Source organism: Lagenorhynchus albirostris, chromosome 6, assembly GCF_949774975.1.
Source record: "Lagenorhynchus albirostris chromosome 6, mLagAlb1.1, whole genome shotgun sequence".
NCBI lineage: Eukaryota > Metazoa > Chordata > Mammalia > Artiodactyla > Delphinidae > Lagenorhynchus > Lagenorhynchus albirostris.
In genome coordinates this window covers 76,318,615-76,345,627 of record NC_083100.1, presented here as the reverse complement: position 1 = coordinate 76,345,627, position 27,013 = coordinate 76,318,615, and the positions used below count along the sequence as shown (strand labels likewise).

General features: G+C 35.3%; 1 protein-coding gene across 3 annotated transcripts in view; it reads left to right on the top strand.

Moving 5' to 3' along the window:
* The window catches only part of GALNT13 (polypeptide N-acetylgalactosaminyltransferase 13), an 829,184-nt gene that overhangs the window by 632,222 nt on the left and 169,949 nt on the right, over positions 1–27,013 (top strand). For all 3 annotated transcript variants that reach the window (XM_060151498.1, XM_060151496.1, XM_060151497.1), the window contains one exon: positions 22,521–22,701. In XM_060151498.1, the coding sequence (XP_060007481.1) occupies positions 22,521–22,701 (181 nt within the window). The remainder of the gene's footprint in view (positions 1–22,520; positions 22,702–27,013) is intronic.

Below are 27,013 nucleotides of genomic sequence, written 5' to 3'. Positions count from 1 at the left end.
ATGACTTCAGCTTCTTCCTTTAGGGACTGGAAAAAAGGGAGGAGAGTAAATCCAAAGTATGTAAGAAAGGAAATAATAGAGATCAAAATAGAAATTATGAAATATAAAAGAGGAAAAGTTTAGATAAAAGTAAGTAAACCAAAAGCTGTTACCTTGAGAAGATCAATAAAACTGATAAATTTCTGACCACACTTAATAGGAAAAATAGAAGATACAAATTACCAACATTGGAAATGATAACGGTCACATCATTATGGATTCTACAGTTCTTTAAAGGATTAGAAAATAATATTATTTACAGTGTTATGTCAATAAACTTGGCAATTTTGATAAAATAGATAATTTCCTTAAACAATAAAAACTATCAAAGAAGAAGAAATAAATCAACCCAATAATCGTATATTCAGCAAAAAATAAATAAATAAATAAATTTGTAGTTTAAAATTCCTTTTCACAGAGGAAACTCCATTGCCAGATGACCACACTGGTGGATTCTACCACACGTTTTGGGTGGAAATAAGAACAGTTCTATACAAAGTTTTAGAAAATTGAAGAGGAGATAATACCTCCTGACTCATTTTATGAGGTCAGCATTTTCAAAGAGCAAAACTTGACAGAGACATTACAAGAATTGAAAATGACACACCAATGTCCCTCATGAATATAGATCCAAAAATTCTAAATGAAACTTTAGTAAATCAATCTTCTCAATATGTAAAATGAATGTACATCATAACTAACTGAAGTTTATCCCAGGAAAGCAAGGCTGGTTTAACATACAAAAATCAATCAACTTAATTCACCAAATTAACAAACCAAAAAAAGAAAAATCAAACAACCATTGGAACAGATGCTGAAAAGTATTTTATGAAACCCAAATTCTATTCCTGATTAAAAAATAAAAAGTAAGTGAGAAAAAGCCCTGAGCAAACTAATTATAACAGGGAACTTCCTCAACCTAATAAAGGGCTTTTGTAAAAATCCTACATCATATTTCATGTTGAAAGACTGAATGTTTTCCCCGTAAGATCAGGAAAAGATAAGGGCATTGGCATTTACCTCTTCTACTTAACATTATGGTGGAGCTTGTAGGCAGTGGAATAAAGCGAGAAGAATAAACAAAACATTAGAAAGGAGAAAGTAAGCTGGTCATTACAGATGACATGATTGTCTAGAAAATTCAGCGGAATGTATTTTTAAAAAACTACTAAAACATTATCTTACCATGTTTGCAGGATACAGGAATACTATAGTTGTTGTATTTTAAAATACTTGTAACAAACAATCAAAATTAAAATAAAAAGTCATTTAAAATAGAATAAAAAATATGAAATAGTGATAAATCTGACAAAAGATATGCAAAGACCTTTACTCTGAATACCACAATATATTGCTGAGGGAAATTAAAGAGGAACTACAAAAATGGAGAGATATATATACATTTATGATTTGGAAGACTCCATATGCTATTAAGATGTCACATATATGGACAACTAATTTAAAAGAAATAGGCAAAGGCTATTAAGTGGAAACAGGATAGTATTTTTAATAAATAGTACTGGAACAACTGGATATCCATGTGGAAAAAGTATCTAAAATGCATACCTCACACTATATAAAAAGTTAACTTAAAAGTAAAACCTAAAATTATAAAATTCTAAAGAAAATATAGGAGAAAAATTTTTGTGACCTTTGATTAGGCAACCCATAAAGGTAGAAATCAATAAACTGGACTTCATCAAAATGAAAAAAATTTGCTCTACAAAGCCACTGTTAAGAGATTGAAAGGACAAGTCACTGACAGGAAGAAATTGTTAGTAAATAATATATCTGATAATGGACTTGTATCCAAAAAAACCCAAAGGTTCTCAAAACTCAGTAATAAAACAACCCAAGGAAAAATAGCTCACAGATTTGAAGAGACACTTTACTAAGGAAGGCAGATAGATGGCAAATAACCACGTGAGAAAATCTTTAACATTATTCTTTATTAGAGAAATGAAACTAAAATAATGAGATAACACTACACATCTATCAGAATGGCTAAAATTAAAAAAGAACATGTTGGTGAGGATGTAGAAGAGCACATACAATTGAGGTGGGAATGGTACAATGGTACAATAACTCTGGAAAATAATTTTACTATTTCTTAAACAGCTCCTAGGTATTTCCCCAAGGGAAAGGAAAACATGTCCATACAAAGAGATGTACAGTAATTTTCAGAGTAGCCTTATTTGGAACAGCCAAAATCCAGAAGCAATGCAAATCTCCATCAAAGGTGAATAAGCTATGATTTATCCATACATGGAATTCTAGTCAGAAAAGTGAGTGAACTATTGATACACCCTAGAACATTGTGAATCTTGAATAATTGCGACTGAATGAAACAAACCAGACAAAAGGATAACATACGAGTCCATTTATGTAAAATTTTAGAAACTGTAAACTAACCTGTGAATGGCAGGAAGCAGATAAATTGTCTAGGGGCTGGAGATTGGGGTGGGAGAGAAGAGCTGGAGGGAAGGATTACAAAGGGTCATATGAAAACTTTGGGGGCTAACGGAGATATGCATTATCTTGATTGTGGGGATGGCCTCACAGATTTCACATATGCCAAAATTTATCAAATGGTACAATTTAAATATATGCAGTCCGATGTATATTAATTATACTTCAGTAAAGCTATTAAGTATTAAAACATGCACACACACACACACACACACACACACACACACACACACACACACACACAGGCATCTTCCAAAGAGAAACAAATGAAGGAAAATTGTAATTGATGGTAACTAGTCAGCTGTAGACCTCTATAGTTTAGGGGAGATTCTCATTATATCTTAGCCCGTTTTCTTTTATTTATTTATTTATTTATTAACATCTTTATTGGAGTATACCGGTTTCTTTTAAATACGCTAGATATGATTCTAACAATCTACTTCTCAGGACAGCTATGTGGATTAAATAAGACAATACTTATTGAATTTTTTATAAACTGTACCATACTGTGGACATTTTAATTTTATTATTATCACTACCCTTAAAAAGTAAGCTGTTTTGTCAACAACCAATAGTTTAATTAACAAGGTGGAATTTACTTTAAATACCCCAATTTTCTTTCCTTCCAAGTCACTCTGTAAGCAGCAATATATTTATCTGAAGAACATAACCAAGTGAAATGTTTCATGATGTGAAATCCATTTATTTCCAAATTGCACAAGCAATGAAGTAGAAAAGAGAGTTGACATAATAAATAATGGAAAAATGAAAGGCAGAAGTTTTCATTGAACAGAATAGCATGGTAAATGAGGTGAAAATGTTTGTAGACTTTTTGGGGATTGTGGTACCCAGGCTTTTCAAAGTATTAAAAGAAAGTAAAGAATTTTCTAGAAATGTCCATGCAGTTCTAATTTTGACAAATGAAAATGTCAGTCATAATAATTTGTTAAACAGAAATCAATTTTGACAAAAGTCTAGTTGAATTATTTCTGTTAGCACTCTTTGCTTTTATTTAAACTTAATTCATGCAAATCTGAGCATACTGGATTGTCTATCATATATAAAACTTGACTGTTTTTATTTGCCTGGTCATAGAAATCAGACTATAATAGAAATCTTTTAGTTAAGTTAGCTTAATCTAACTAAGTTCATGTGTTATCTACGATTTTGGTGGAGATGGTTTTGTGAAATAGTTTGATTTAAATATAATAAAGTACTCTCTTAATATTAACATAGAGATTTCTTAGCCTCTTTTTCCCCCCAGATTTATTGAGGTATAACTGACAAAAATTGTATATATTTGAGGTTTACAACGTGATGTTATGCATATGTGATGTGGGAAATGATTACCACAGTCAAGCTAATTAACACGTTCATTGCCTCACATAGTTATCTTAAGATCTACTCTCAGCAAATTTCAGGTATATAATACAGCATTATTAACTATAGTCACCATACTGTACATTAGATCTCAGAATTTATTCATCTTATAACTGAAAGTTTGTACCTTATTGGCCTCTTTTTTTTAAAAAAGTCTAAGAGGTCATAAACTTAGACATAAAAGTCCAAGAGATCATGTTCATGTACAGCCTCCATAAAGAATATAAACCAATATCAATGATTTAGTCCAGCAAACTACTCTAAGGTTACCTATCTGGTGCAGGATAAACCTTAAACACATTGCATGTGGCTTAAAATTTTTGCTTCTGTGCTTACAATTAGATTTTCTGGCATGTGGACCACCACTCTAACTTAAACAATTGTTTAAACATCTCTATTCAGTCTCCTTATCCTTTGTTTAATTGATATTATAGAATAAACTATTTCTAGATAGGGATAGCTGAGACTTTGTTTCTAGGGACTATGTTACATCTATTATATATTTTTAGAACATTGGGTCAGTAGGATCATATAATGATATTTAATTAAGATGTCTATAAAGAACTCTATTTTACCAAAATAAATGGGTTAGAATTTTATTTTGAATGTTAAGTACAATACATACCTGATTTCCTGTGCTCCCTTAGAAAGCACAAGTTAACGAAAGGAAAATTAGATATTAATCAAACTTTAGTGTTAGAAAATGTTAGCAGAACTTGTTTTGCTTTTAAAATTATAATAGCCTAAGGCTTGGTAATTTTCATAACTCTACCTCTTCATTTGAACTTTCTAGTTCACTGAAGCAGAATGTGAGAACAGACTTACACTGGATAGTCATCTATGTGATGTTTCACCTCGTAAACATACACTACATGGAGACATACTTAGTTTTAGAAATATAAGGCATTGTAGGAGACTTAGGTACACTAGGACTTGTTATTAATCTCTGGTTCCCTTTTACGGTCACTTAGTTGTCTCTTAAAGTGATTTTTTTGAAAAATATTCTTTGGAGTTGTTAGTACCACTCACAGTTTAGTACCTTCTTGAACCAATAACATTCATTGTTTCTTTTTCATGACCTCATAAAGTCTTATCATATGAGTGTTTCTCTGAAAATGTAAACATATACTATATATGTCAGCCTGCAAATGTACTCATCTAATGTCCAACTTATTCTGTCTGCTCTCTGTTTATTTTATCCATTTATCTGTCTATCAATCATCTATCGATCTACCTATCTATCTAAATTTATGTGTATGTGAGTCTGAGTGCAAATAATTAAATATTCATGAAGACTCGGAATGCAAGTCTCATAGTTATTGTAAAGGATATAATGTGACAATAAATATATGGATTTTAAAGTTTACAGCTTAAATGATCTCTATTGCAAATGAGTGTTGAGAGATACTCACCGGACATCCTGAAGGAGTTGGGACTCAGATAATTAGGAGAATTAGTGAACTGTGAAGCTCTGAAGATAGATAGAAATGAAATGCATAAAATGAGAACGAAATGGAATGAAAATGATATAAAAATAGTTACCTGTAAAATCTACATTTTTATTTCCATTAATATATAAACCAGAGTTGAGTGATATTTTTACAGGGTTTATTCAGAAATACTCATTGGGAATAAATTTTACTGAAAGATCACTCTAAATTTTTCTTCTGTCTTCTTGAATTAAAACCATTAAATGGAAATAAAGATACGGGAAAGAGAAACTATTGATTTCTGAACTATGATAGAAACATTTTTGATGATGTTATTCTTTAACAAATGCAGGTACATTTCACAGATACTAAGAGGAATTTCCCTGTATATAGCAATAGCAATAAGCCAGATGTACCTAGTTTTTTACTGAGTTTTAGCACATTAAGAAACCAACAATCTTTATTAGAGACAAATATCCGAAATGTCACTTTTGGGAAACACACTCCAATTCTGTGACTATTTTCTGATCCTTCTCTGCTAATGTGCTGATACCCCATGTGTATTCATGTTAACTATAAAAATCTTTATGATCCTTCTGATCCTAAATATGAAGGACTTCAATTTAACTGTTTGAATTTATGGCAATAAAAAGAGCTTTCTGAAGAATTTAATGTGCTCAGAATTATTGCAAAGAAAAATTTGACACTTTCTGCCATGGCCTTATTTTACTAAAGCTTCCCGTTAAGTGTACTTAATCATACAAAATGGCGCTGAGAATTAAGTCAGTTATCCTGCTGATTTACATTTAAAGTGTGCCTAAAATATTCTGATAATGAAATGTTTAACTTTCTTTTTGTATCTAAATATGTGCTCAGTGAATTAACTTTGAACTATTTATTTTACAAATCAAGGTTCCATTTTTTTCTTAATGGAACAGGAAAGTTAAAGCAAATAACTTCCAAAAATATTTCTAGTTTTGAAATTTTAAGGATCATTTATATATCTTGGGTTTGGTGAAATGAAATAAACCTGCCATTAAATTCAAACAAAGTTTGCAAGTAAATTTAGTTTGGAGAATTCACTAATTAACTCAGAAGTATTTGTTAGTAGTTGGACATACAGACATGTAGAAGATCAGTCCCTGGTCTGATAGAACTTGTGCTAGAGGAAGAGGATAGACAATAAATGAGTAAACAGAAAAATAGTCTGTTAAATTCAGAGCAAGATGAGTGCCTTGAAGAAAGTAAAATGAGAGGTAGAGCATTGCATTTCCATAGAGTGGTCAGGGAAGACTATTCTAAGGAAGCATTTTAGCTGAGACCAAACGGACAGGAAGAATCCAGCTGTGCAAGGCTTTGCAAAGAGAACATTCAATATAGAGCATAATGCAAGACAGAGTATTACAACTCTCATTCCAAGTCTGTAGGAGCACAAATATCCTAATGCTTTGGGGGAGGGAAAGCTTTCTTATTCAACAGTTAAGAACAATTTATTCTCTCAGAACAACATTTGCTGAACAAACTAAACTCCTCTAAGAGTTTATTTTTTGATGAGGCTTTACATTTGAATAGTGCTTTATAGAATTCTTTTACACATATTATCGTAATGGATCTCAGTAGCTTTTCTCCCCCCATATATTTGGTTTTAACTTTAATGCATTTGTTATGTTTGCATTATACTTCAGATTACCTCTCTATAGCAGTCAGGTATCAATCTACCCTCATCTTATCCATCAATCAATGTAAATAATTACATACCTAGACCTGCACTAGACACTCCGGATGGTGTATCTGCAAGGTATACCATCTCCAAATTGATTGAGAGTTTGGAGAGTATAATGGCATCTAGGATCATTTCAAGTTGCAAACATAAAACTCATTAAGTTCAAAGAAGGGAGAGATTTCTGTGATCTAAGATAACCAGAGAAGAATTTATAAATGAAAAATTCAAGAGTCTTGCCTTATAGACAGCAGGACAGAAGAGGAGCAGGGGCTAGAAATCAGTGAACTCTCAGATCTTTACTCTTGTGATCCTACTTTGTGCTTTGAGCCATACCTATGTTTAGGCTAGAATGTCTGGTTCCCCCGCCTTTTGTTTTCCCTCTTGAGAATAAAATATCAGTAAGCCATTAAATATATATTTTGCCAAACTAGGCTTCACGTGACAGAGTTAATGAAGTATCCATTAAAAACTCCAGAAATTGAACCTATTACTTTTTTATATACCTATATTTGACCCCTTGAAGATTTCTAGGACAAAATTCCGAAACTGTTGTTTCTATATATGTTCATTCAATTTGGAAACCTGGTGTACCTTGCTAACCAAAATGAACACATTCAAAATCAAATTCATGTACTTTTTATTAAAGAGCCAAATTTAGATCTCTATGGTAACCACTGCAGTAAATGTACATCTTAAGCTATGATTATACTGTCACTCTTAGTGATGTCTGTCTTAAGTACATGACTACCAGTCGTTTCACTGTTGTTCTAGTCAACCAGAAATGTAGTTTAAAAAGGAAACCTATTATGAGACTTATTTAAATAAGGCTGAATGATTTCAGCAATAACTGATTCTAGATGCCAGGAATGATTCTTTTGAGGGTGTGAGATAATGTGGAGGGAAGACTTTGATCCAACTGTTCAGAATTTGAGTATTATGTACCAATGAAATTGAATTTTAAGTGCCATTGAAAACGTAGTTGGAGCTTTTTAAATAGATTTTTAAATTACCCTTAAAAATATATCTATGTTGAAAAGTTTCACTACATCTGCAAAAATTCAAACTTGATGAATTAAAAATTCTTAAAATATTTTATTACCAAACTACCACTGGTTTACACTGCAAATATGCTAAAATTGAAATCAAAATTTGGTGTAGCATTTCTCTATTGCCACCATGATGTGCCTGGCTACTAAAACTTGTTTCTACATGAGCTCCTCCATTGTCAAAGATTTGACTACGCTTTCCTACTCATTTTATTATTTCATAGTTCAACAATATGCAGTCTTGATCTTATATATTTTCTCTATTTTAATTGGTCAACCAAAATGTTATTTGTTTTATTTTAATATTTTTATTGAAGTATAGTTGATTTACAGTGTTGTGCCCATCTCTGCTGTATAGCAAAGTGGCTCAGCTATACACATCAGACATTCTTTTTTTTATATTTTTTCCATTATGGTTTATCATAGGATATTGAATATAGTTCTGTGTGCTATGCAGTAGGACCTTGTTGTTTTATTTATGTTTTTAAATTCTGTATTTTAATTGGTCAACCAACTCTATATTCTATATTTTTATTTGGGTTTGAGAAATCATCTTAACCTCTGGAATTCCTGAATTAAGATAGGAATCTATAAATAAATTGTTTAAGGGTAAAATGTCCCACACTAACCCTGTAATGATGAATGGTAATTAGACCTAATGAAAGACTAGTGCTCCTTGATCATTTCCCTGGCCCTGCAAGAGAAGACCCCAGGAACTACAAACTTTCTTTTCATTTTGGGGGTACAGAATGGAAACTTGACTCTTTAAGGTCATGGAAAGTTAAAGGTGTACCTGAGGAAGTTGGAAATGTGTTACAGAGTGGAGGCAAAGTATAAGGAAGGTGACAGATTTGAGAGTTAGCTTTACAGAGTTGATAGTTTAATGAGCATATGAGAATGGATGTTTGCCAAGAAAGAACATATAGAGGGCGGAATAGCAAGGCATGTCCTTAGGTAGCACCTGCATTTAGGGGTGGGAGAAAAAAAGAGAAAGCAAACGCTAGGACAAAGCTGTCAGGGAAGAACAAATGTATACATCAGAAGAACTTAGAATGTTATGGTGATTGTCAACAGTGTCAAATGCTGCAGAGAAGTGAGAAAGAATAATGAAAGCTCATAAAAAGTTTCATGTGTAGTTCAGATGATAGAATCGAGATACTAGAATATAAGATGTTAAGAAAATTGAATTGTAAAGATAACGTAGAGAAAAGCCAAACTTTTTAAGAAGTTTCTCAGCAAACAGGAAAGAAAATGCATGGTAACTTAAAGGGTAAATATGATCAAGGTAATTATTTTATGTTTGCTATTCTTTTATCATAGGAGATAAAGTAAATGTAAGCTGATAGAAGAAAGGATTTAAAAATCTAAAATGTACTGAAAAAGAAAGAGAAAGGAACAACTGATGAGATAAATATCTACAGATGTTGGAAGAATATTCTAGATATAATAAAGTACACCTGTGTAATTCTTTTTAGTTTACCACACAGTTTTATGCTCACTATTTCACTACGTTCTTACCAGAGCACTGTGGATGAGTTGTTGTTATTGTCTTATTCTATAATTAAAGGTTTTGAGTTGCAAAGAAACTAAGTCATGTGGCTGGAAGTTGTAAGGGCTGAGCATCAAACCCACACCTTCTGCTCCTACTCTAGAATTCCTCTATTTGAGTTTAAGGTCCTAAAGGCAGGATATTTATCTTTGGAGAGTTGACTCTTTTTCTTAAAATGGAGAAAAGAAGCCAAGGCTATATGAGATATTTCAAGGTGGAAATGAATAGAAAGTTGGCTCAACTGTTTCTGAGCTCAAGAAAAGTGGAAAGCAGAAGATTATCTACAGAGAGGATGGGATTGATATTGGGAGCTTGATGAGAGGAGACAGTTTTGGATTAAAGGCAGCTTCTTCAGCAAGCACCTGAATGAGCAATGATGTTCTCTATGAAACAAACTTTAAATGTCCTAAGAATGACATCTTGCAATTTTAATGAAACAGAGAAGAGGAAATTATCTTCCCTGTGCTTTAAGCATCATATCTGGATGCATCACACTTCTTCTAAAGTGTAATGTAACCTACACTGACTACTGTTTTTAAAAAATTTAAAACTGTCAAAGTAGAGTATAACTTCCCTTCATAGTGGGTTTTGTGGGTATTTGTAATGAGCGCTTGAGGTGATATCAATATGGATATTTTTATGTGTTTCACGTTTATCTCACTAAACATTTTATAGCAAAAAAAAGATACCTGTAAGATGATTTTTGGAAGGGAATCATAGTGTTCCATAGATGGCATTAGAGTTTTATAGGTGTTGCCAAGGGAAATTCTTTATCTGAAGCAAAACGTATAGCTTTGTATGAAAATGTCTCAGGTCCTTGATAAAAAAACAAAATGTCTCCAGCTAATTAAAAACCAGGAAAAGAAAATTCTGTCCATGAAGGGATTATGGTTGGAGTGAGTACTCTTAAGACAGTCCTTTTCTTGTAGGCGTGAGAGACTGCTCTTCAACTGTCAAGTGCAAACTGATGACTAGACATTAATATGCTCAGTCCTAACACTCACAACACCTAAGACTGGCCTGTGAGCTACTTGAAGACAGAGAGCCGTGTTTTATTATCCTTTCTCTAAGCCCCAGAGCCCAGCATGGTGCTTGACACAAAGTCAATGGCTAGTAAATATTTGCTCGGTAGATGCCAGCCAAGTTCTGAGGGAAAATGCTTGAGGGGAGAGAGGTCATTCCCTCTCCTCAAATTTATCACGGGCCTTCCATTTGAAAAGCACTTGATGGCTTTGCAAATTATACAGGAAGTTTCATTTAAACTAAAATGTTATAGCTGCAATCAGGGGAGGTGGACGGTTTAGAGATGGAGAAATTGAGTAACTGAAGGATAACAGTTTTGGAGGTACCAGGTTTTCTTTTCCTCCCCCATGCAAGTTCTTTTTAAGTATCTCTGGCATTCATAAAGAGCAGGAGATGTTGTCACACACTGTAGCTGGATACCCAGGTGGTCTACTGGTATTCAGAGGGGACTGTTCTGGCATGAATTCTAGGGCAGCATCACACAGCTGTCGTGGGCTGCTCTGTGGCTGCAAGCAGCAGATGTTACTGATACCTGACAGGCGGTCAGATCGTCAGACACAAGAGGACACCAGTGTAAAATGCAAAATATCTGACCCAAATCTCATTTAATAATCACAGACCCTTTCCATCTAGTTCTCAAAAATCTCATCTACATACAATTTTTCACAGTTTAAATGTATTTGTAGGATTAATTATACAATGAGGAACGCACAAATTCCAATCATTCTAGATTTTTCTTAGTCACTAGTCCCCTTAAAAGCACTGACAATATTCCAAAACCTCCAGTATTATCAAACTTTAAGATTATTGATTATTGAAAGATGAAAAAGCGTCACTGTATTGCATATTATTTGTGTTCTTTTTTCACGAATTATCTGCCTGTGACCATCTATGCTAATAAAAAAGCAATACTTTATTGTAAATATGAAAAACTAGGCCCTAATTTTCTTAAGCAGAGCCACCTTATCTTACATCGGAGTTTCAATATCCGGTAGGCTAGTCGATGGTCTTCATTTTCACATGTCATTTAAGCAGCAGAAGGGAGATTTGCCATAACACAGTCAGGACTATGTGTTGCTCTGTTGATCTAAAGGGGAACTGGGAAATTCTGCAATACCAGCCGTCCTAATAAGATGTGGAATAACGACAGGTAACAATTCTCCTGATGCCAGGAAACACAGTGGCCATAATGTGTGATAATTCTGAAGGTCAGAATGCTCCAAGGCTAAGAAAGTTGTTGAGAGGCAAAAAGTAATAGTGGAATTTATATATTAAAATGTTGGCCTGTGTACATTAAAGGTATTTCCACTATTCATTTTAACTGCTGAGAATGGGTGTTTGTGTTTGAGGAGTGGGAGACGAGGATAAAAGGACTCCATCTGTGACCACAACTACCTCACTATACTTGTGATGCACACTGGTTCACACACAGACTGCCTCAGTTCCTTTTCAGAAGAATTCCTCCACTTCGTCACACCCAGTATGAGCACACCTTTTCGTGCTTCTGCTCTATGTTGCTTCTCTCCCTTCCTTGTACCTCATCCCCTACACCTCAACCCCCAAGAATCACTTGCTAAGTCTTTGGCAAAGGAAAAAGATGAACTGGCTTGGGAGACTGCCCTTAAACTCATTTCAGGATTAATTTGTTAAGTCCTTTATCAAATGAATAGATATAAGAGGGTCCATTTTGAATTTGGGGCTTTCAGGAGGTTCAGTTCTAAGTTAAGAGGGAAAGTACTTTAGATGGGAAAGCAGTTAATAACTGGATATTTTTAGAACCAAATTAATGGGATATATGAAATGGTATAGATTCAACTCAGCATTTTCTACATTTAATGCCAAGGTGCAAACAAAATCTTCAAACAAATTACTCTAATATATGGCTATTTCTTGAAAAACTCATGGAGAACAAAAGTGCTTTTGTATTTTTCATTGTTTTCATAACATTTGTGACCTTTCTAAAATAGAATTCCCAGACTTGAAGGGAGAAGACACATTGATTGCCTCATAATAAGTTTTGCAAACTCAGACTTTCTCTTGCTCAGAGAATGGTATCTTTACCATGTACTTCTAATACAGCTAAAGTAAAGTAAGCTCATCTAAGGAGGAAAATGTGGATTCAAATTTTGGAGAGTTTTATCATTCCCATCTAAAAATCTGATCTCTGAAAGTGGTATTTACTCTATACAAAGAGATTAATCTGAATCCTAGAAACTCAGAAGAAAACCTAGTCTTCTTTTCCATGTGAATTTTCTGAGGACTGTCAAGCTTAAGTGACTTGTTCCAAATCCTGCAATCAATTTGTGTTTATTTCAAGTCCAGAATCCAGTTTTTCCAATTTCAAATCAGATGCTTCCTTCTCTTTTTCATACAAATAATCATTCTATTAAAAAAAATTATCAAGTACTGGATAGATTCCTCAGACATGTTGAATCTGTGATCTCTGGCAACTCAGGTGAGCACTTAAAGGCCACAGAAGCTTGATGTACAAGAGTCTTCATCTTGAGATGTTATGGTGATATCAGGATATGACTTGAGCTCTAGAGACCTCTTCCAGATTGCATAAATGACCTCAATTACACTATGAAGTGAAAACTAGGTTAAGAGACAAACCAGCCAATTAAAGAAGACATTCCCCAAATCAAGCTGACTATGAAGAATAACTGGGAAGTTTCTTGTCCAGAATGAATAGAAAATGCCTACTGAGCCCCTTATCATGACTTCCTTACCTCCTGTGTTTCTGCCAACTTATCAAAGATCACAGCGTCTTCAGGGTCTCACTGAAGGCTCTTTTAGACTTTGTTTCAACTGTAAGAATTAAAGGATTTGTCATCAGTGTACTTGAATATGTATAAACAAAGTGGAGACTTGAAGTGCTGATGGGGATTATTTGAAACAAACAATGAATGTAGAGTGAGATAGGTTGAAAACTGAGTCATAGTAACTTGTTTCATTTTTCGCTTTGCCAGAACTAAGAAAATAATAGCTTTTGTTCCCAATTCCACTTTATAATAGATACATTTTGTGTACACTCTGCAATTTTCCAGATTCCTCTATATCAATATTAAGAGATCAATCAGTTAATATGTACTGAGCACCAATATTTCAAGCATTTTTTAAACTTTGCACACACTTATGTAACAGTATATTTAAGTTGTGATTTTTTTCACTATGCGTGAATTATACCAGTTACGTAAAGTGAAACGTGATGATGAAATTCAGTTTCATAAAGTGACTTTCAATTTCATGTGACGATGAAGTTCAGTTTCATAAAGTGAAATGTGTGATATTTTTTCTCAAAGAGATAATAATGTGGTCAGGGAGATAAGACTAATATATACAAATAATATATTTATGTCAGTATACACACAGATAAATATACATGCACACACACAAATATTTATCAAGATGGTATACTATATAGAACTGAGAGCTAAATGGGGTAGAGTGGGATGAATGTACAGTAGTAAATGCTATGAGTCAGTGAAAATTAAGATCAGTGAAAGATAGCATAGTTAAGAACTGGTTACTGGAAGAAAATGTATATAAAATGAGCTTATTAGAGAGGACAAAATAGATAAGGGAAAGCACATAAAATAATTCTTAATTTTAATCCCCCAAATTATGTCAAGTTATTGAATTCCCTTCTATTTCCCTTGCCATCACTCTGGTCCCAGTCATTCTCATCTCTTTCCTAGATGATTACAATAACCCCTTAATAAATCTCCCCTATTTGCTTCATTCCAATTCTTTTTCACATAAAGGCTAAGTATTGTTATGTGCACTGCTTTGCCTCACTCCTCACAACAACCCCCTGAGGTGGCTTCTTCAAGTCATGTTATTACCTGAGACCTGAACCACAGAAAGATGAGTTCACCCAGCTGGTAAGTGGCAGAGCTGGGATATGGTCTCAGGAACTAGAGCCTACACACTCATAACCATTGTGCTTCGTGCCCTCCATGATATATTGTTGTGGTGGTTGCTATTAAAGCCATATTAAGCAGTGACTTTGTGTCAGTGACAGTACGTGTGTGGGCCGGGGGTGGGGGGTGAAGGTTAGTATAAAATCAAGCAGCTGCATGAGTTTGGCATAACATCTGGACAGCTAGAAACAATCGTAGCACCAGAACTGAGATTGCAAAGTTGGAGCTTGTGAAGTTTATGAACCTTAATTAAAATGTCACTGATGGGAATAAAGATGCAGACATAGAGGATGGACTTGAGGACACGGGGAGGGGGAAGGGGAAGTTGGGACAAAGTGAGAGAGTGGCATGGACATATATACACTACCAAATGTAAAATAGATAGCTAGTGGGAAGCAGCCGCATAGCACAGGGAGGTCAGCTCGGTGCTTTGTGTCCACCTAGAGGGGTGGGATAGGGAGGGTGGGAGGGAGACGTAAGAGGGAGGAGATATGGGGATATATGTATACATATAGCTGATTCACTTTGTTACACAGCAGCAACTAATACAACACTGTAAAGCAATTATACTCCAATAAAGATGTTTAAAAAAATGTCACTGATGTAGGTACCAAAAAACATGAAAAGGATAATGTATGTTAGTTAATTGTCTTCTGTCTAGGGGAAGAAAATCAAGTACATAATCAAATGAGCAATGGGCATTTTGCATTTTGATTAATAACCTTCTCCATCATCAAAAGACTCTCATAAAAATATCTGGGAACCAAGACAAGTAACCAGCTAGCTTCAATCCTCTGTGGATAAAAGGACAGTTTGTATGTTACACATGGTCAAATTTATTTGAGAGAAGTAACATACAAATGTTAATCTTTTTGGAAGCCTAGAAAATAACAATCAGATATGCTCAATGATACAAAGTAATTCGGACATCACATGTTTATGCGGATGAGACATTTCAGTTTATATATTGTATTTAAACATTGTAAATTAATTTCAGAAAACAAAATGTAGTATTCTAATTGGGAACTAATTGGCAATTCTTTTAAACTCCTCACCTAAGTCCCCAGACATTGATATTGCAATTTCAAAAAGAGGCAAAATTCACCAAAATGTAGCTAAATATTTTTTAAGAAGCAAGAATCAGCTAATAATCTACATATGTTGGTTTTCCTGAACAGCAGGAACTAATATACAAATAACATTTTATTTCCTCCCATATGAGGTGTCAGGCATGGTGCTTGATACGCACAATCTCATTATGGTTTTAGGAAGCAGTTATTATCCTTGTTTTCCAATGGGAACATCAAGTTCTTGGAGATGTAAATAATTTTCAACAGTGTACATAGATAGTAAGTGAGAGCGCCCCTAGAAAATTCTGTTTGCTTATTTCCAAGCCCACATTCTTAATGACTGTGTCATACTCTTCCTTCTTCTTTTTTCTTCTTTCTTTCCTTTCATCCATCCTTCCAAAATATTTGTTAAAGATACACTAAGGGAAATTATCATGGTAGTCATTAGGGACTCCACTCAATTTGAATTCTCTCCACTTTAATATTTAATCCTATAGTTTTCTGGGAACTGTTTATTTTTTAATTATTTCACATTACCCAAATGTCTACTAAGTACATGGCAACTGTCTGGTCAATATTTGATCAATTAAATATTTTGTTTTCATATTAACTGGGTATTAGCATGACCAGATATCAGCCTAATTAATGCATAACGTTATGCTTTTCTACCTTGATCTTTTTATTTTAGTGTAAATTTGGGGGAGATGCTTTACTTTGGAAATGCAATATGAGTATTTATTCACACATTCTATGAGCACAGATGGCAATGGGAAAAGTACGCATTTTATTCCAGGAGTCAGTAGAGTATGATCCACAAGCAAAACACAGGCCAGTATCCACTGAGTTATAGAACAGTTACCTCCACCTCTGTTATCTCTCCTAAATATACTAAAAAATCTGCCTCTATCTGTGAGAATCAACATCAGGGGCAGGTTTTCCTTCTGTCTTGTAAATCAACAGTCATTATTGAATTATGCCTTTACATGTACACACAAAGATCTCATTGCTTAGAGGATAACCAGAAATCAGCACTTTCGTATAAGGAGTGAGACCACTGGAACTCTACTTTTAAAGGATTTCAAACTAGATTTTTTTTTTTTCCTTTTCTGTGTGCAAGCTTGGGCCATAGAAGCCATAAGCATACAAAACCAGGGTAGGGCCAAGAAGTGGAAGAGTAGAAATAAAGTGGCCTCACACAACCACAGTGCTAATCCATATTTGCAAAAAGGCAAATTGGGAACCCCGAGGACAGCTGTACATCACTGGTTCGTTTGCAGTAGGGCTTATTGCATAGTCTGAATTTAGTAAGCATGCACACTTAAAATGGTTTTACTTTTTCTCCAATCATTGCTTCATGCTCTGAAGAATATTCCTTTCCAATCTGACATCATTTAGCACAGATTCTATAGCTTTCTGGTCACTTTCAGTTATTAAAAATACTAGTAATGTTCAGCTTAAAGGCTTTGATTTTGTAAGCAATCACAGTTCACATTCTCTTCTCTCCCCAGGACAATGCTGATAGAAGCTCTTGGAATGGGGAAGGTCAGGGTTCTCTGGGTTGCCACTTCTACAGTGTATGGGGTCAAATAAGAGGGCTAGAGAAACAGCAGGTCTTAACTGATATATTTTATGATGTCTGACTGTTGTTGGCTCAGTGTGGTTCCACTTGCTACTAGTGGCCTCCATTTATATGACAGGCTTCTGTACATGGTTTCACTGTTTTCTTAAAAGTGTTCTGAACTTCACCTTTTACCGCGTCTGTTATACAAGGCCCTTTTGAAGAGGGAAATCTTACTCTCACCTCACCCTGTGAGGTCCCCAGCTGCCTTTTCCAGTGGTACATCTCCTTGCTGATCTGCCATATTGCTAGTCCCACAGATCACTTTTTTTCTAGTCTATATTCCATGTTCTATAGAGTTTTGAAACCACTGAAGTCTTGTCCAGTTGTCTCCCAAGACCACTCCCTCCCAGGGTCACTGCATCACTGGACCTATCAATTTTGCTGGAACAAGCTGTTCAATAAACCCCAGCCCACCTTCAGGATTCTCTAGACTAGAGGTGGTCCCCATTTTACTAGGGTCATGTTTTTCCTCACACTTGAGGCTTTCCCATAGACTCACTCACCATATTCTGCTATGTTCCAGTGGGAGCACCAGGGTAATCTGCTGATTTTGCTGCTCAGCAAGTGTCCAGCCAGGAGTGAAATGCCAGTCTCTCCATTCATTTAGTTCCCTTATATGACTTGGGTGAAGGAAGAAAGGAACTCTTTAGTCATACCTAATCCATAGAGAAGGGAAAGCTCTACCACTAACACTGTGCTCCTCACAATAAGGAAAAGTTTTTCAATTCCCCCTCAAGTATAACATATCATATGCTATTTCTTCTGAATTCAGGTCACCTTGTTGAATGGTGTGGTCGCCGTACAAACACCTGAGTACTTTACTAAATCATGTTTTTAAGAGATAGTATCAGTTGGACTAAATGATTACTTTGAAAACACATTAAAAATAAAGAATGTGGGGCTTCCCTGGTGGCGCAGTGGTTGGGAGCCCGCCTGCCGGTGTGGGGGACGCGGGTTCGTGCCCCGGTCCGGGAGGATCCTGCGTGCCACGGAGCGGCTGGGCCCGTGGGCCATGGCTGCTGAGCCTGCGCGTCCGGAAGCTGTGCTCCGCAGTGGGAGAGGCCACAACAGTGAGAGGCCCGCGTACCGCAAGCAAAAAAAAAAAAAAATTAAGAATGTGTTATTTAGCAACCTTGTTTGCCATAAACCATCAATCATTTCTGATGTTTATTTGTTGTGTTGTGACCTCCAAAGACCTTCCTCAGTTCCCAAGACATGTGGAACAGCAGTTGCATATCATTTTACTAGACTACTCTGCCTAGTTTGGTACTAAAAATATTTCCTTAAAAAATGTAATTTAAAATCCCTCCAAAAATATGTCTGTTTAAATCTCATCATTCTGCCAGGGTTGCTTTTTTTTTTTTTTTCCGGCACGCGGGCCTCTCACCGTTGTGGCCTCTCCCGCTGCGGAACACAGGCTCCGGACGCGCAGGCTCAGCTGCCATGGCTCACGGGTCCAGCCGCTCCGCAGCATGTGGGATCTTCCCGGACCGGGGCACGAACCCGTGTCCCCTGCATCGGCAGGCGTACTCTCAACCACTCCGCCACCAGGGAAGCCCCAGGGTTGCTTTTTTAATGTTAGTCTTGGTAGTTAAATTTGAGTTTCCATTCTTCCATTCAACCAACATACAGTGACACCTACCATGTAACAAGCACTGGGCTGGGCTCTGGGGGTGCAACCATGAGTAAACCTCTCCACTGCCCTTCTAAAATCTACATTCTAGTTGGGAGAATATGTGCATAGCCAAACAGTTAGAGAAATAAATTGCAGATTGTGATAAGCAATGAAGGAAACAAATAGGGTGCTATTAGAGAAAATAACTTGGGTGTGGCACTTTAAATATGGCAGTTAGGGAAAATCTGATGAGGTGATATGTTAGCTGAGATGAGAAGTATGGGAAAGAGGCAGTCCAGTGAAGGGCTGACAGAATTGTTTTCCAGGTATAAGGAAAGCGCGTGTTGAAGCTTTGGTGTGTGAAAAAAATATGTGATTTGTTATTCTAGGAAATGGCAGAGGGCCAATATCACCATAGTTTATTGGCAGAAGGGGAGAGTCGTGTAGTTCTTGGAGGCCTTGATAAAGGATTTTATTTATATTCACAGTGCAGTGAAAAACCATTGAAGGATTTGAAGCAGGGAAGTAAAATGACATGATTAAGAATTTTAAAGACCACTCTGATTTCTCAGCAGAAAACAAATTATAGAAGAGCAACAGTGATAGTAGAAAAACAATTAAGAGCCTATTACAACTGACAGACAAGAGATGTTGATGATTAGGACAAGGATGGTGGCAGTAGAGACAGAACGAGATGGATATACTGAGAATTGTTTTATAGATAGCACCACCAGGATTTGTTAATGGATGGAATATAAGTGATGAAAGAAAAGAAGAAATCGGCGATGACTTCTAGGGGATTTTTTGGGGGGAGAAGGGAGTTCTGTTGTCATTTTTGCTTTGTTTTGTTTTTGGATTGACTGCCTGGGTGAATAGTGGCTCCATTTATTGATGGTTTAAAAAAAAAAAACTGAGGGCTTCCCTGGTGGCGCAGTGGTTGAGAGTCCGCCTGCCGATGCAGGGGACACGGGTTCGTGCCCCGGTCCGGGAAGATCCCACATGCCGCAGAGCGGCTGGGCCCGTGAGCCATGGCCACTGAGCCTGCGCGTTCAGAGCCTGTGCTCCGCAACGGGAGGGGCCACAATAGTGAGAGGGCCGCGTACCGCCAAAAAAAAAAAAAAAAAAAACGGAAAGAAAATAAGATCTGGCTGACAAGGTGGAGATAAATTAACAATTCCACTTCAGACACGTTTATTTGGATGCCTCTGAGTCTTGCAAGAGGAGGTATCAAGTAAGTGTTTGGATACACAAGTCTAGATCCCAGAGGAAAAGTCTGGGCTGAGATGTTACTGCGGGGCGTTTGTGTATTCAGATCATGCATAAAATAATAAGAACAAATAAGACCACCTAGAGAATGAACAAAGAAGGAATAATGCCAACATTTAAATAAAAATTTAGAGTGAAAATGTATAAATAGTGAAGTAGTAGGATGAAAGGAGGATCCAAGAAAGGAGTCTGCTAGATATTCATCAAAGGAAAAATTTGTGATTTTCATCATGGCAATATTGTGGGACTGCGGAAATAAACAGCATTTCACGATGAGTAGAAGAACAGATGAAAATTGAGGAAGGGATATAACATGTATCAGTAAAAAATTTATATTAATTATAGTGAGGGGAAACAGAAAAAAGAGATATGTTGGATGGGAATATAGATCAAGGGATGAACCTTTTGTTGTGTTTTGTAATTTTAAAAATTTGTTTATCTCTATTTTAAATCTGTTTGAAAGATAGGAGGTTTAGGAGGTATTATGCAAAGATAGGCATAATCCAATTATGAGGGAAATGACTGATGTTTCAGGAGAAACTCAAGGGGAGGACCAAATCAATGAAGTCATTAAGACAGACTTAAGTAATATGCTCTAGACTGACATACAAGTATTGATTTGTCTTTGGTAGGAGAAGGATTAACTTCCTCCATTTTAATAGAAAGGAGGAATGTAAAGAGTTGTGTAATTACAAGACAGTTTATAGACTTTATGCTAGAAAGATGAGAAAGTTACCAATCAATTAAGTAATTTGATTATTTAAGAATGAGCTACCCGTCTTTCTAGGGAAATGGTGAATTCCATTCCTCTTTTATATTGTCCATCATTTCAGCGTTGGGTTGGAACATCTTTTCTATTAGCATCACACTGTTTAAACAATTAGAAAATGAGATAGAATAGACTGTACATGTAATGCACAAACATTGTTGATGAGTGTAACTTATTTATCATCTTTCATCTTCTAGAAAAGATGTCTCTTACTGCTACCCAAGACCAATAGCAGCCCTCTTCTCAGATGAATATTACTTGAGGGATCAATAGAAGAAAACCTTTTCTTCCAAAATAAACAGCTCTTTTTTTTTTTCCCCTGTACGCGGGCCTCTCACTGTTGTGGCCTCTCCCGTTGCGGAGCACAGGCTCCGGACGCGCAGACTCAGCGGCCATGGCTCAGGGGCCCAGCCACTCCGCGGCATGTGGGATCTTCCCGGACCGGGGCACGAACCCGTGTCCCCTGCATCAGCAGGTGGACTCTCAACCACTGCACCACCAGGGAAGCCCAACAGCTCTTCTTAAAATAAGAATAATGTTATTTATGGTATAAAGCCAAATCCTTCCAATTACAGATGGCAATAATTATGACTTTCATTTACTGGGATGAATAAATGTACTATATGTATATATATATATTATATTTATATGTATGATATACATATATAACACACACATACACATACATGCTATTGTAACCTATGGCTATATAATATAATTTTATAGAAATAAATGTTTTATGGACACTTAATACCTATCCTCAACTGAACAGTAAATCTAGGATACAAAGAAATATATAGCATTTGTCTTTCAAGGGTTCATAATTTTAAGGGAGCAATAGTGAAGTGAACAATTTAAAATATTGAGTTGGCCAAAAAGTTCATTCGGGTTTTTCCATACAATGTTACAGAAGAACCCGAATGAACATTTTGGCCAACCCAATACATTGTAATATTTTCTTAATACAACTGTGTTTAAAGTACAAAAGTCACACAATACTAAATCTCCCCACAGAGCTGCCTAGAAGAAATGATCCTGGAAGTGGGCTTTAAAGGATGCATAGAAGTTGAATAGATTTAAAGGATACTTAGCATGCTTTAATAAGAATAGTAGCGTATTCAAAAGCCTAAAATACAGGAGATATGGAGAGGTGAAAATGAATGGTTATTTGAAGTTCCAGGTGGATGGGGTATAGCAGATTGATTTTCTCCAAATCAGATTTAGTTATTGACCATGGCATCCAACATGTACAAATTCATTTATTTATAGAAAATTTTGGATACCAAATATCTATTAAATAGAAATTAGGTTAAGTATTAGAAACTGAAAATTAGGTAGTCTAATAAAGGCACATAAAAATAATTACATCTTCCACAATTCCAATACTACAATATTTAAATACATCAAACTCTTCCAAATTAGAATCCTTTGCCAAACCCAAGTATACCCATTCTAAATTTTGTGTTCATCTGACGTTGTTTGAACAATGTAAGATCTGAAGATTTGGTCTTAACTGAGTTAGCCTCAGTTGCTTCTCAGACAATATTACTGCATTATCTGCAATGATTGCTATACAACAATTGCTCTTTTTTTCCAGATTTGGCAATGTGGAGGCTCATTGGAGATTGTGACTTGCTCCCACGTGGGTCATGTTTTTCGGAAGGCAACTCCATACACTTTCCCTGGTGGCACTGGTCATGTCATCAACAAGAACAACAGGAGACTGGCAGAAGTTTGGATGGATGAATTTAAAGATTTCTTTTATATCATATCCCCAGGTAAGCAATTCTGACATTTGCTTCCTCTGCAGGGGAAAATACAATTTTAAACATGCTGAGTATGTGTTGCATTATTGCTCTTCTTCTACTAGTTTAAATAAGATATTGTTTATCACCATAATATTGTAGAAAATTGTGTTTGAGAAGTTGTCCTATGAAGTCAATTTTGACCTAAAATGAGAAAGACTATACTTATCTCAAATGCCTAAATATTCTTTTTTTCTTTGTTTCTTTCTGGGCACAAGTATTATGCTAAAAAAAATGAAGCAATCAATATATAAGGCCATCCAAACTTAACTGACATGTACCAGCTCAATTTAAGAAAAAAATTTTTAAGGGAAGTAAGTCTTTATTTCTGTGTTATACACATAAGGCTGACTGAGTTGGTAAGGAATTTTTTTAATGTTTATAAAGAGATGTTTTCTACTGCCTTGTTTTCTTAAATATCTCAGTAGGGAAAGATGAAATGATTTCCTACAGAAACAAGATGGAAAACTATGCAGATATAAAAAATTATATTTTTAAAGAATATTAAATGACAGTAAATTACTCATCGATAAATATGTGAAAAAGCATAATATGGGACAATAAAATATTATCCTACTTTAGTTACAGAGAAGGATAGTTATGGAAATAGAAGTAAATTTAGGCTATCGCTGGGTAGTGAGATTATGAGTAATTTCATTATTTTCCTTATACTTTTCTATATTTTATAAATTTTCTTTATAAAGCAATTATTTTTCAAAATTCATTAAAAACAAATTTTAAAAGAAAATAAATAATTAAAAAATTAAAAGAAAATTTTAAATGTCATTAAAAAAGAGAAAATAAATAAATCATTGTGAGAAAATCCCATTACTGGGTGGCATCATTATGAGTTATTGCATTCTTTAAAATTTTTTAGGATTTCTCCAACAGCCATATTAATTATTAAAAAAAACCTCTGAGGTATTACATTTTTTAAGGAAAAAAAGAAACATATGAGAAGATACAAATAAGAGGAAGACACAGGTTTATCTTCAAGATCTCAAAGTCCAAAGAAACCAAAGCATAAATTAATATAACAGGAATTCAGCTGTATTTATAAAATAATTTGTAATGTTCTATTTTTGATAGTTTATGATAGGCCTTACGGTCATCAATGCCATTATTATGTAACCTGTAAGAACAACAACAAAAATCCATGCCCACATCCTCTTTTCCACATTATCATCTATCACAGGTTTAGAAAAGTCAGTGTGGGTTCTAATTGACATGATCTGGTTCTGAAAGTATATATGAAGCTGTGAACATCCTTCTTTTATAGATGAAAAAGGGAATGAGCAGTATGAACTTTCTTGTTAAGATCCAACATTACTCCACAGAAGAGAAAAATTGGGGCAATGCATGTGTAAATGTGTGATTAGGAGATGGATTTTTTTCACACATTTTTAACCCTCCTCTATGTCAAGAAGCTATTGCCAGGAACACTATTTCGCATATAGATGTATTTCTCTTTACAATAGAAACCCAGTCCAGATGTTATATAACCTTTTCATTTTCTTTTGATGATACTTTTTGAATTCAGATCATTACTTGTAGAAATATATAAGCTCAAATATGAAGAAAGAATTAATGCAAGAAAGAAATATGTTATGTGTGATTATATACAGCGTACATTCGGGAATGTAAGCAATTGAGGATAATTGTAACCATATGTATTCTATTCACTCATGATGAATATTATTGTAGAAAGTCAGGTGTTAGTCTTTTGTATAATTTCCCATTGAGTGAAAAAGGCAGATAAGTGGTAGAACCATTTCTCAAAATGTAATGAAATGACAAGTTTAGAGTTTAAAGTTTGAAAGAAAATGCCTGCTATCTGGAACTAATGACTTGCTGCTCAAGAGGGACTGTTTGTATATTCTGGAAAATGTAGTTTTTACATTACAATAAATATCATTTGGAAGGTTATTATTCTTATAAAATGGGCTCATTTAAGCCCAGAAATTACTTTGGAAAGCAGTAAAAGGACACTTGGGGAATATGCTGAAAGTATCTGGGAATTTCCTAAGGGGCATTTATGCTTCTGGATGTCTCAGAGACAGCATCGCTGAGTGTGGAACCTGCCTGCTGCGTGTGGGCAAAGAGGGAAAACCAAAAATGTGAAACAATAAATTGCTTCTCAGTGGAAAGGGAAGGAGGGAAGTAAACTGGAAACTAGAGTTGGATGCCTATAAACAATGCTAGCCCTAGGCAGGTTTCAAATCATCCAAAAATCAGATAAAGTAGGTTGTATTGGGGAAGTCAGGAATCTGTCATTTGTATGATGGCAAGCCTTTGTTGAGTGGATAACTATTTTTGTCATCACTGGCAGTTTCTGTCACTCTTAAAATCAAAATCATGGATTTCTTCGCTATCATCTAAAATTGTTGGGTTTCTGTTTTTCATCTAAGTTTTTAAGAAGAGAAGTTGGTATGGGGGAGATGGGAGGGACACATCCTTGCACATTTTTGCTTAGAATTATATCTTTTTCTATAGTATACATAAACACACACGCAAACACACACATGTTTACAAAAAACTCTAGAATGGTTTATATTGAGTTTTTAAAGTCTCCAGAACCTCCATAATAATCCGGCTAAGGAAAATGTTACAGTTCTTTCTAGCAGCACCTCCGTGTATCTGTTCATTTGCCCAAGATGTTTTATAAGGAGACTCCCATTTTTTTTATACCAGGGCTTCTAGTACTACATCTTATTCTCCACTTATGCAGTTGTTCGAAATGTGATCTTTAAGTACTGAGTCTTTATGATTAAATTTTGACAACAATTTTGCTTCCTTCCAATATGCTCCTACCTACTTTATTTTTTGGTTTCAGTTCTGTCTTGAACTAACTGGGTATTCTTTCTCTCTCAAAGGTGTATTTCCTGCAGTTTCGATACCATGGCCAACCCATCATTGCTATGTACTACATTGTTTAATTTTTATTACCTATATCTATTGCCAGAGTAGTTCAGAGACTTGTATTTGCCATGCTTAGCAACTTCCCTGTCACTTTGCAGTCCTTGAAAGAAAATATGTGTTGAATAATTAGAAGAATAAGTGAATGACTAAATGAATGAGTGAATTTTTGAAGGGAGCCACTTTTGTTTCTTCTTTTCTACTGAATTCTCCATGGATATCTCCTCTATACCAGGGAATCTCTTCATAAGAATTGCAGCAAATGGGAACCCTTTGTCCCACTTCTCTAATCCAACCTGAGAAAGGACCCACTGATAAAAGAGAGGTGAAAGGTATTCTTCCTATGCCTGCACTGTCATTCCTCTGAGTCTGCCATCAGACAAGAAGGTTCCATTGGCTTACCCGTGTGCTTTGGGTTCTATGATTCCACCGTAATCACTGGCACACATAGTCAGATAATCTTACCTTCCAGGACTAATATAAAAGTCTAATAGGGACAATTTAGAAGGACAATGACATTTTCTAATAGAGCAGCATAATACAAGAGCTCATAAACTTAAAATAAGATACTTTTACACATGTTGATTTGTATTTTTCTCATGACCCCCATTACTTTAAAGTTAAAAGGAGTCATATAAATAGCTACATGTCTGAATTACTTTTATCTGATTTTTTTCAAAGTATTTACTATATGTCCTAATTGTCTTGCCCTATGCCCATTAGCCATTGGCAATACTGATAGAGTTGCAGTGTCTAATTATGTCTCCTAAATGGGTATATGAATGAAGAGTAGAAATACTTTGAAATAGTGTTGAAGAATGCATTTTCAACATTTGTTTAGTTTGCTTTCCGGCTGTATTTTTAAGGATGCAAATACTATAGCATCGCGAGTTTTAACGCCCTGTAGGCTCTTAAAGCCTGAGGCAGTTTTTACTAGTAATTGGGCTGTTTCAGCTTGAGCCAACCTGATTGTCCTAGCAAGTCCTTTGAAATGACGTGATGTAAGCAGAAACCACTCTGCACAGAACACCCCATTATAAATGGCAACGTTTTTATCCTATTGGTCACAGGTAAAAAGCTTAAGAATTTTAAAATAGAGTGTAGTCACAGCACTAACCATATATTTGAAATGCTGGCTGTTCTATAAATATTGATTTTCTTTCTTTGCGGAGGTAGATTTCTAACAGTGTATCAATTGACATGGTGATTAGATGCAGCTGTCCTTTCATAACCTCTGGTTGTTCTTTTTCCTTTTCTTAATGGACAGCTGTGCTCTTGTTTTGAGCACAAATTGAAGATAAAATGGTAAAGGCTCCCCAAACATACCTTTAAAAGTATTTATATGTAACTGGGAAAACAGCTTATTTTC